Below are 12967 nucleotides of genomic sequence, written 5' to 3' on the forward strand. Positions count from 1 at the left end.
TATTTAATAACTATAGGGCATACTTACATATTTATTTTACCATTTTTCATTTCCGGCGCTTCGTTTATTGTGGCATGCATACATGGATTGTTTTTGAAACGTCATCTTGAAGGTGAAAATAGATTGCAATAATGAGAAGTGTCTTTTTCAAGTATAATAATTCTTTACTTCATTCATTAAAGCCATTGCCCTTTGTTTGATTCATTCAAATTGCCAATTTAAGCCTTTACTTAATGTTACAGGTGCTTCAATTACTATAAATAATGTAAATAAAATCCTGAAACAGTATTTGGTCTTGTATTTGATTTTTTCCTTAAATATATTATTCAATTATTAAAGCATTTTTGTAGTCGTAACTAGACTATGTAGTTGTAGGCCGTAGCATAGTATGTAGGATGCCGTTTCAGGTAACATTCTATTTAAATATCTATCTTTCTAACTGTGCACTTTACACCTTATTTTATTTTTATGCTAAATATTTGACTGTATTGAAGCACCTGTAACACAAATTTTTGTACAAAGGTCATGTTTTGCATTGTTGTTCTGCTGACAGAATAACAAGATCAATAAATTGTCATATATGTATTGTTTTTATTGGTAAAACTTTGTTTACATTTTGCTTTTAATGCATGCCTAAACAAGTATGCATTCGATTTTTCACACTTATTGCCTCGTTTTACCTAACCATTTTACATGTTATTCTAAAGCTGCCTATGTATGTATTGGTTTTTGCAAGTTGTGAATTATCTTATTATATCGTTAATCGGTTCAATGAAATTAAAAGACTTTCTTTGGATGTGTTCATTGAATGCGCGCCTGATTGATCTTTGTTCTTAAATTTAACGGACAAATAATACGAACTTATTTTGAAGTATTTACTGATGTATTTTGATCGTAAGGATACTAAAATAAACCGTTATCTTGATTTAATCAGCTAAATATAGAAGTTACTTCTTACCTTAATGACAATTATATAAAAATGGTGAAATTGTGAAATTGAAAATGTTTGAAGTGATGAATAATTTCCTTGTACAGGAAGAAACACAAAAATAGAAGCTTTATAAATCATTTGTAATTGATTATCTTATGTTGAGGGCACATTAGTATCAGCAATAAATTTGATTTCTCTTTTGAAAAAAAAAACCACAAAAACAAGCGTTTTATAATGTTTTAATAATGTTTTGAGATCATGTTAGATGTACATTACGCGGCAAAAGCATCGTTGATTGTTAAGGAATTTGTCATATAAGTAAAATGGGTAACACTTGTTGTCCTTCCAGTAAATTTTAATTACTTCATTATGGACAAGTGCAAGACGAGTGGTGCTCATATGGTGCAAAATAGAGAGGGTTGGGTCGGGATCCTGAGACAGTGTTACATACACTGAAAAGGTTTTAAAAAATAAAAATGATAATCATTCTCTGAAACATAAATTGCCTTTGGTTTGAACAACAGAAAACACGTTTTCTTACATTTATCAATTTGGAATTTGTCGTTGTCTTCTAGTTTAATCTTTAAAACTTTCTTTTTAAGGTCGTAAAAGAAAAAGTCAAATAAATTGAAGTGTTATTAGAGAAGCTATATGAATTATTTATAATACGTAAATATATTTTGACATTAAGTCTAATGAGAAGGAATCCTTATCGTAACATTTGAGGGTTTTCAGATACAGTCGAGTAAATATTTTTTACGATGGCTATATATCGCACTGGGAGATATTCTTTTTCGATTTAATCTGTCATTTTATATTTTTTATTTCTTAATCTGTACGTTTCAACAGATGAATTTTCCTTAAATGGTTAAGGAGGCAACGTCTCTATGATATCAATGATAATGCGTTGTCTATATTACGTAAAAAAAACTTTTCACAAACTGTTATATCGATAACGGCAAATAATTTCCACGTTTAACTTAGTTGTATGCGTAAATCCAGTTACAATCCTTTATGTGCCATGCTGCTTAACCGACATTTATACCCTAAATTTCTTTTTTGTTTTCAAAGTATGATAACCAATATAACACATACAACAGAATATAACACAATGATATAATTTTGTGAATAAACATACTAAATTGTCTACACTGGTCGGGAGAGGTAACGATTTTGTAATGCTGTTTTAATCTACCAATGTTTGAGCAAAAATTGAATTAGGTTAATAAACATACACTATTATACTTTTTGTATCTTTTATTGTTTTGTGTCAAAGAATATTACATATTTTTCTTTTATTTGTATTTATGAAATCATCTACCATCGCCCTTATCTCGAAGTCCATCAAAAGCAAATGTCGTGATAAAGGTATTTCAAAAAATAGAGTGAATTATGCATCGAAGACACTAGAATTTAAACGGTTTTTTGGTCCACACCTTTATCATATCAGATATAATTAATTACTAATCCATTGTCTGTACTTGTTGGGACTCTTTCTGCATGTAAAAATATGTAAACATGACAATTTTTATAGGTTAAAGTTGTTTTTAACATGAACAATAAAGATGAAAGATGGAAGATTATTACAATTTCCACACACCCGTTATATACCGTAACATTAATACGTCATACTTTCAGACATTTTCATTATTCGCTTGCCACATCATGTTTCTAAAACTTCAGTTTGCAGTATAATATTCACAATTTGAATTATGTCTCAGGTTATGACACAAAATGTAATCCAATGAAACTTAGTCCTATTAAATATTTTGTGGATCATGTTTATGTACATATTTCAAAGATTTTCATATTGTTCGCGGTCAAATTAAATATCTCCATTTCATATTTGCCTAAAAACTAGTCTAGTTATTATTGCTTTAATGATGTCTTCACGCAGCAGATGACAATTCACTTAGTAACAAAGATAATGATTATATTATTTATATTAACGTTTTGGGATTATTTACACAAATAATAGGCACTAAGCACATAAAAATTGAATAAATTTTAAAATATATTTCTTAGAGATATATGAAAAATGATTGTTATAGAGAAGTAAAAACTATATCTAAATTATATTTTTAACACTACATTTTGCTATATTCTACAAGACAATAGTAAGTAGTATGTTATTTTATCTTCATGTTCATATATAAACGATTGCACACTATTCTTTCTTAAGGCGCAGCTAGTTTAAATAACAATGTTTGTAGGATTGATGTGATATTAACTACATCTTGCATTCAATATTGAAAAATATTCACAAAATTTAAAATGTGAATCTTTTTATTTACATATTTATAAATCATAAATTTGTCATTATTAGGTGGTGAACATAGTTTCGGATTATCATTATAATGAGACGTTTGCCAGCATATAATAATCGTCACTTTCTGTAAAATCATTGTACTTAACAATTTAATAATAGAGGAATGCCCATTACTATTATACTAAAAATTGGGGAATATAAACCATCAGACGTTTCTTGGAAGCGCAGTTCTAATTCATGAAATTCATAATTACATTATACATTTGGTGGAAATTTACATAGCGCTTTGAAGTTTCTTTGTAGTATCATGTTGTAAATTATCAAAATGTTAGCTCCAAATTCTGATGAAACATTTTGTACTTGTTAATGTAACACAATTGAAATATTCATTATAAAATTTTACTAAATTCCTAAAATTCATGAAAAGATATCCTCTAGAATACATAATATTTTTTTTTCTGCGAAACCTTTCTAATTTATACCACAAGAAATTCAGTATTAATGAAAAAATAGCCCTCAATTTAATTTTAAAATAATTAAAGCACCAAATGAATATGATATTCAGGATATGTTGTCTACAAAATTAATATAATGAGGCCAATGTTAAAGCAAGAAATGACGAAAACTATTTTAATTGGAGATATTATTATACAAATGTAAATGAGAAAAAAAGAAAGTATACTTTTTGAATTATTTCTTTGAGGCTCAGACCTCATGGGTCTTATTTTATGTCATTATTGCAGATTTGCACTAAGGACAACGGGTTAATGATTAATGAATTTGTTAAAGCATGTGACCCGAAGCAGTATGAGATTGTTAATTGTTAAATGCCTGCACATTTGTTATGTCCAATGGCTTGGATGCCACTCCTTGTCCTGAATTATAATAAAAAGACATATATTTATATTAAGTGGATCCTGTAATTACTTTACAAAATTTATTATCAAATTGCTAAATTATTTTTGTAGTAGACGGAAATTGAAGTCACGTCACTCAAATTTCGTTGCACATGACAATCGTTCGTGGGATATATGGATACGCCAGCACGGGGGAAATATATAAATATAATGCTTCGCAGCGTCTTTTCGTCCGCTCTCATCAGCATAAGTGAATTATGTGGCTAGAGGGTCAATAGATAACTGTTTTTTTCTCTTTGATGTCATTCATTCCGTAATGTTTTACGTGGCTATTTTCTTTAGTATGGCTGAAAAGAACAATAGAGAGAACAATAGAGTTGTCACATTTATTGATTTAACTATCCACCGAAAAACAGCTAACGCAGTTTACCGTCACGACAATTTAAATTGATATGTGATATTTGGACTCCTCATTAACGGAGGTTAGTGCAGCTCACACCTTGCATTTGATTGGGGTTAAAGAATGATACTACTCTAACCCTGTTACATTATTTTCAGTTATTGCTCTTTGTTATTTTGTATGCTCATTTTTTTCCAGAGCATAACTAAAAATGTCTTTGAGATATCAACATGAAACTACACAGGTTGATAGATCTCACTCAGGAGGTAACAGTGCTTAATAAAGATAACTCATAATTGTTGAACTATTGTCCCTCGTTATTTATTCATACTTACTTATTTTTTTCCAAGTGAAGCATAACTCAAAAAATCTTTGAGATGTCAACGTGGACATATCTTATTAAGAAGGAATGCTGCTGCACAAGAATGATAACCCTAACCTTTATAGTTTTTTTAGTTATTGCCCTTTTTTAATTTCAGTTTGACATTATTGACTGTTTTTTTTAAATTTATTTTTAATTTACCAAAGTCTAGAACAGTTACTTTTTACTGGTCAACAATCGACAGAAAAACTTACTATGGTAACTCACATATTCTAAAATTTTGGTTGCAGAAGTAAACTTGCAAGTGGGGCAACACCAAATTTTCATAGACAGATTCGAAAAGTGTCACTCACTGACAACTAAGAAAATTATAACCGGATTTCGAATCTTCAAGTTTTTGCATTTTTGATGATTTTATTAGAATGCCAACTTAAGGCCTAAGTGTCCGTTTAAAAAAAAATAAAATTTCATTTTATTTTGTTCCGCCTCTTGCTTTCTCGTTTATAACATACACATTTTCAAACTTGGGGACCATACGCCGCTTTATAGATTTGCACATTAAAGATTGAAGATTATATGATACCTGCCGCATGAACACTTTTGCGGATGTTTCTAAATTCCACAGGGGGATCACGTGACTTTGTATAGTAAAACACTACAGTAAAGTATCATTATTTTTTATAAAGTTAGGTGTGAAATGTTTCCTAAATATAAACAAGACCTTTTCTATCATATGCACAGTGACTTTCTGTATATATTAATGTCAAGTGCATTCTCGTATGCTTTATGGTTTTCAGGAACATTGTTTGAATTGTCTCGTGTCACACAATTTAAACAATTTTCTCGAAAACCATAAAACGTTGGACAATGCACATGGTATTTATATTTAAAGAAAGTTACCGTGGACATGATATGCAAGGTCTAGTTTGGATTTAGTAAACGTTTCTCACATAAATTTATAAAAATAATGAACTTACCGAGGCTCAGAAGTCGCCATTACTCGTTTGTATTACTATACAAAGTCACGTGATTCCCCACGTGAACCTAACGTTTTCTGGTTTAAATGCTGAGTTCTGTTTAAGCTGGTTCCAGCGGGAGTGAACGAAAGCTTGCACTTTTAATACCGCCGATGAACATGCTCAATCAAACCAAGCATGCATCATTTTTGATTCCATCGTTTAGGGCGTTCTTAAGGGATTCTTTTATTTCGATTTTCTTTGTCTTATCGCTGCTTTCTGCATGTAGGTAAATGTATGTAAAACATTACACAAGTTTAAGTTGTGCACATTTTTGTAAATAAAAAGAACAGCAAAAAACCCAACAACCATAAAAAATATGTTGTTATATCAAACTACAAAGGAGTGGTATTGAATAACTTCCTGGATTTTGATCATAATAAATTTTATTAGAGAATGACATACTATACATATCAAGTTTCTTTAACCTACAAACAGATGACAATAACTTAAAGATATTGTCCTTAACATAAAATATCAGTTTCTAAAATTAGTCTTGTTGAAAAACCTTGCATAATTTTAGTCTCCACCTCTTTAAATCTTCAAAATCGCCTGAAAAGTCATGTAATGAATATTATAGACATCCGGGTGTTTCTGATGAAGACGTCACGTGACAATTGATAATATTTAAGCAGAGTGTTTCACCAAAATTAAGCGAAAGGATCTTGCAACAGATGACAAAGCACTAAAGTTCAAGTATGAGTGGAATGTTCAGGCTAGTTTTTGCATTGTACCTTGTTTGTTGTGTTGCGACACAGCAAAATTTCAATTGTTACTATGAGGAAAAGTTTTTAGCAAAGGTATACCGCCTGGAATACAGAGTAGAAATGCTGGAAGAAAAAGCCAGTAAAGACGGTAATATTATTAATATAATTTAATTATGGTTACTTTTAATGTAATTATTCCAACGAGATCTTTACTTTTCAGAAGTTATGATTATGATAATTTAAATATGTCATTATAAAAGGTATAAAATAACATACAAAAAGAACAACAAAACAAATCAATATCACTCCAAGCACAGGCGACAGCGGAAATCAAAATGTCAATCTTGAATTCGTGATTTGTGAATTCTTTAACATGCTGGAAGAAAATCAGGAATATGCATGTGTCGGAAAGCCTGTAAAGTAATACGGTATTGATCAATGAACTGTCAAATCTCCTTTTTAAATAGAGGATATTTTGTTTGTTTTGCAAGTAAGATTGAAATGTATTTCACTGAGTGAACACCAGATGCAATATTACGCCACTCGTGAAAATAGAAAAGCTGGTGTTCACGAATGAAATATATTTCAATCTTATATGTAAAAAAATTAAATTTTCTTTCTATTTCATGCTTTTTAAATGATTTTAAGTATTACTGATTTTGCCGCGTAACGTCGTTTATGACGTCGTCACATCATCAAGGGGCAGGACGTGAAGTGGTTGCACACTTGGTATAAGCGAGCGAATTGGTTGCAAACTTGACAAAATGGCGAACACGGCGTGATTTTTTGAAACGGGTGAACGAATTTTTGCCAGGCAAGTGGTTTTCTTTGTTATTTTGAAGTTCATTAGCATGTCTATTCCATAATGCAATATATGCCACACTCGGTTAAAGGTTTCAGTATCCTAGATTCTGTTTTGACGAAGTTATTGAAGATATAAACTGATCATGTAGATATTTTGAAATTTGACATGTGACTGTTGTGGTCGGTTTTTCTTCTAATTTATTCGAATTTGTAAGTTTTGAACTGCATTTAACAATAACAAAATATGTTTCTGTCAATGCTGTACAAATGGTTTAGTTCGCAAGTCTGAAGATAACGTTCAATACACAAAAATATCTTGTTCAAGCACATTTTGGTTGCAGACTTATACTTCAAGCATTTTTGGTTGCAAACCTATTCTTATTATATTAAAATCCATAGTAAAACTTTGCAAAAGGAGTGTAGAAGGTTATATTTATTAACCTTTTTTCAATGGCAATTATTGACATTTATTTTCTGTTACTTGCTTTTCTTATAAATGTTATTTATACTTTCTTCTTTTACAACAATGATGCACTTTATGTTTCAAATTACATGGTTCTCAGTTCAATACTATAATCATCAGTAAAAGCCTGCAAACAAAATAATAGCATATAGAAAAATATTTATTGATACTTCAATTCTAAAATACGTCATCATATGTAAAATGCAAATGAAAACTACATACAAAACAAACGTATGTGAGAGTTCTGTTGTATGTAAGTGAATTATTTTCATCATAAACGTAAGGACGCGTGCACACATACGATGTTACTCGGCAAAATTTCCAAAGTTTATCAAAACCACAAGAAATGTTAATTGTGTTTGTTTCGTATGTAAAGATCAGCAGTTGCTTTAGACATAACGTATGTAAATGTACTTAAAATATTTTTACAAACGAAAAGTTAAAATGACATGCTTGTTTACAATATTCCGGATTTGATGTATATCATATGTCAATTGGTATTCTAAAGATGATTTTGATGATATACGATTGGTTATTTACATTGACTGATACGTGACAAAACTACTTAAAGTCATTGTTCGAGTTAGGGAATTTGGAAGATGTTTCAATTAGTCAATAATAATACCCCGGTCACATATTCACGGAATACGCCCACGGAAGAGCCACGGATTAATTCCGGCATCGTCCGTAGCTACCCGTACTGGTCAGTAGCTCTCCGTATCGTAACCGTAATCAATCGTAGTTGTCCTTGTATATCCGTAGCGATCCTTGACAATTTTTGAACATGCACAAAAATTTGCTACGGAAAAATCAACCGTAGCGTATCCCTACTAGTCCGTATTAATCCGTACTGATACGTACTGGTCCGTACGAAAACCGTAATAGTCCGTACTGATTCGTAGTCCAACAACTTGTCAAGGATTTCCACGGTTTGGTACGGAGAACTACGTATTTGTACGGTTACCCTACGTATAAGGTACGGTTTTAATACGGATTAATACGGCATTGTCACGGAAAACCACGATCGTAATACGTTGTACTACGGTGAGGCAAGGATTAGCACGGTATTATGGACTCGGCCCGGTGAATTTTCGTACTATTAGTTCTATAGTAAATCAGTCAAATTTGAGGTTTAATTCTGGATTCCAATGTTCTTGATGAATTATATACTGTCTTCAACTTTAAACATTAACACTATCTAAGTCAAATGATGCCCAAAATATAATAGGTTAGCCATCTACTTTTTTCAGAAATCTTCATTCTGTTGTAACACTGTTTAAATTCACCACTTTAAAAACTCCTGACAGCTGGTGGGTAGTACATCTTTAATCCTTCCACCAACAAATGAGTTCCTGGAGAATACACAAAAAAACAACTTTTAAAGTCATCATATAACACACAAAAACTACACACATGCAATAAATACACTTTAATTATGAACAATCTAACTAGAGATGACTTAAATTGGGCCATTTCATAATTTTAAAGAACTACTTTCTAGACTACAATGGGCTGGGTCTAATTCCGTACCGGGTTGAGACCTTATACGGTTTATTGCGTTGCAACACGAAACGGTACGGAATGGTACGGCCCACCACTGTTTAGTACGGATGAATTAAGTGTCATGTACTTTTTCACCGGTATAAATACTACCTTCTTGTTAAAAACAGACATATATATTTGCAGGAACATTTAATAAATGATAATTGCCATTTACTGACTGCAACTTTATATTGAAATGGCTCAGAATGCGGAGTCAGTGGTCGAGCTGCTTGATGACATGCATAGAAGTAAATTTATATTAATATCGTACTTCAATTAGTAACATTTTATGTTACATATTTTAGAAACATTGGATCGTGAAAATGGAGTAAATATGTACATCAAACGAAGTGTCTCATAAGTCTTGGAAACTGGCCCTTGAGTTATAATTAATTTACAAACTTTTTACATATTTTAAAACATAAACATCACGATAATTATTGTAATTGTAAGATGGACAGCAAATCTTAAAATTAAAGGAGGAGCAGTATTGATCAGCATTTTTCATTTATGATTACTATAGTCCATATCTAATCAGGTAAGAGAAGACAGACGAGATGGAGGACTAGAGAAGGGCTATTACGAAGACCGCTTCATGTTTGTATGAGGTTTTATGCCTTACTTGTTGAGGATCCAGCGTCCTTCAAGAAATACACTTTAATTGAACCTGATGTGTCTCGGGGTTCGGACGCGATTAGGCTGAATCTTCTCCGCCAAAATCATTGAACGCTGCAATTCGTTTTCTTGGTGTTATTTTCTTTTGAGGCATTTTGAAAATGAGCAAGCAAGAGGTTGTGGACGGATGTATTAGGTCCGTATAGATCCGTGGCAATTCGTTCTTCTCCGTATCTATACGTTCTTCTCCGTATCAGACCGTACTTACTCGTACTAACCCGTGCTTATACCGTAGCAGACCGTAGTGTATCCGTAGTGCGTCCGTCCTGATTCGTGTCGCTCTGTATCAAACCGTGTCGGCCCGTAACAATCCGTGTCTCTCCGGGGGCTTTTGGTGGTAAATCCGTCGGACTCCGTACTCATACCGTTGTGTGTCCGTACTGGAACCGTAGCGGATTACGGAATTTCACATTTCCGTAGTAATCCGTGAACGATTAGACCGTAGCTCTTCCGTGGCATTTTCCGTGAATATGTGACCGGGGCATAAGGAACAATTTAAAGAAACATGTGAATAATGCCCTTGTGTCAATGTTAATATAGTTTTTATCTACTATATAATCAAATTTATTTCAAATCTCAAAAAAAATAATGAAAGCTGTTTGTTGCTATATAGTCATGCCAAGATATAAAAAAGTCCTAAAACTTTGTAAGAAGAAAAGAAGTATATCGAGGAGAAAAATTGATGAAGATAAACACAACTGAACTTCAATTTAGCATACATTGTATTGTGTTTTATATCTATTTGAAGACCCTGTGTTAGGATATATCTGCACGCATGCACAATTTGTATACATATATTTCTCATTAGATGAACGGGTATTGCTAAATATTTAAAAAAATGATTAGTTATTCCTCGCTAAAAATATGCATGCCACATTATTGACACAAAAAATTGCAACCAAAAATGCTTGAAGTATAAGTCTGCAACCAAAATGTGCTTGAACAAGATATTTTTGTGTATTGAACGTTATCTTCGGACTTGCGAACTAAACCATTTGTACAGCATTGACAGAAACATATTTTGTTATTGTTAAATGCAGTTCATAACTTACACATTCAAATAAATTAGGAGAAAAACCGACCACAACAGCCACATGTCAAATTTCAAAATATCTACATGATCAGTTTATATCTTCAATAACTTCGTCAAAACAGAATCTAGGATGCTGAAACCTTTAACCGAGTGTGGCATATATATTGCATTATGGAATAGACATACTAATGAACTTCAAAATAACAGAGAAACCCACTTGCCTGTCTAAATTCGTTCACCCTATTCAAAAAATCACGCCGTGTTCGCCATTTTGTCAAGTTTGCAACTTATTCGCTCGCTTGAACCAAGTGTGCAACCACTTCACGTCCTGCCCCTTGATCATGTCGTCACATCATCGATTTTAAAATATAGTTTTGTAATTTTGTTACATTTTAACATGATTTATGGTGACATCGACTTTCTTATCCTAAAGAAGCAAAATTTATTTTGCATTTATTTTTGTCTGTTATTCCGTTTAGTTATGATATTCTTTTCATCCGTATTCAGATATTGCCCGGCTTCAGTGAAGATTATATTTTATAAATTTCACTAGTGGTTTATCAGAACATAATCATCTGATATATTACAGTAAAACACTGGAAAACATGAAATAATTATGGTTGTTACATAAGTTCAACGGTCTAGGAACATGCATTTCCTACTTTGTTATGCATCTTTTATATACGAGTTGACAATGTTTCTCTAGAAAATGTGAGAACAAATTAGAAAAATAAAAAAATATTAGTTTGTGAAAACCTTCAAGATCGGCCAAGACATTCAAATTGAAAATGTTGCAGAAGTCTGCTCATGGATGATGGTGTTTATTGCAAACCGCTGTCCACCCCCCTAGCACCGGCTTAAGCAGAATTCTACATTTATTATGTACGAGTGGTTCATTGATAAACATTTGGATATAAAATACATTTTTTTATTTACAATATTTTAACTTTCATTAATTAATTTATTATGACTGTATATAGCAAGATGACTGTCTTTTTCATAGACAAAGATGATAAAGAATGTATGCAATGCCCAGATGGGTGGATACAATACAAAGGGTCCTGTTATATGATTGTGGAAGAGAAACTATCATTTGATAAAGCACGAGTAAGTAAGAAATGAAATTGAGCCTTTTTCACAAATTCTTTTATTGAAATCTTTTTTTTTTAACAATTTAATTTTTTTTACAAGTCTTGCTGTGGAATGATATTTTATTGAATCAGTTGATTTATATATAATTTGTTAGAGTTTATTGTTTTAAAAGATGGCCATCACTAGAACTTCAACTTATGTCCAAAAGTTTAAAAGATAAAATGCATTGATCGTATGAAGCACTGAAACCTATTAAAATATTTAAGATTAAAAATCTATATTTAGAGAAATTCGTAACCTGATCTGAGTTAAACGTGTTTCCATTTTTTTTTACATTAGATCATTTTGTTCAATAAAAATAATTATTCTAGAAAAAACTAAGGGAGAAAGCGAATGGTCTAAAATACTGTGACTGGGGAAAACTATTTCCAGTCCCTTTTAGTAAAATATCGTAAGTCCCGTTTAAATGATAAATCAATCATGTTTATTTCAGGCCAACTGTCAAAAGCTTAATGCTGATTTAGTCCATATAGAAAACGCAGACGAGAACACGTTCATTAGAAACCACCTTAAAACATTGAAAGGTATGTAAAATAATTGGCTATTTCATTACTTGGTCAAAGGTGAAACCTTGATTTAAATATTATATTTTATGATTGAGAAGTTCGACGAAAGGAAAGAAAAATGAACCAAAAGTAGCCACATTAACAATCACAAGACCTCGTAACTTGCTATCTGATAGCTAGCATGCAAAAAGTATAATAGTATGTTTTTTATCCTGATCTTTTCTTTGTGAATACAGGGCATGGATGAAAGTATCAACATATGAACCGTGTCACGACAAAACCAACATAGC

The 12967-nt window shown here is 31.7% G+C and overlaps 1 protein-coding gene across 1 annotated transcript; it reads left to right on the forward strand.

Annotated features, from left to right (window-relative positions):
- Nucleotides 1-6424: 6424 nt before the first annotated feature.
- On the forward strand, nucleotides 6425-12695 carry LOC132720905 (C-type lectin domain family 4 member C-like; the record flags this gene model as incomplete). The annotated part of the gene is made up of 3 exons (XM_060705138.1): nucleotides 6425-6650; nucleotides 12023-12126; nucleotides 12605-12695. Coding segments are annotated over exons 1-3 (352 nt in total), but the record flags the coding sequence as incomplete, so codon positions are not given.
- Nucleotides 12696-12967: the final 272 nt, after the last annotated feature.

The sequence above is a fragment of the Ruditapes philippinarum genome, unplaced genomic scaffold (genome assembly GCF_026571515.1).
Source record: "Ruditapes philippinarum isolate M1 unplaced genomic scaffold, ASM2657151v2 ctg16351_1_1_1_1, whole genome shotgun sequence".
NCBI lineage: Eukaryota > Metazoa > Mollusca > Bivalvia > Venerida > Veneridae > Ruditapes > Ruditapes philippinarum.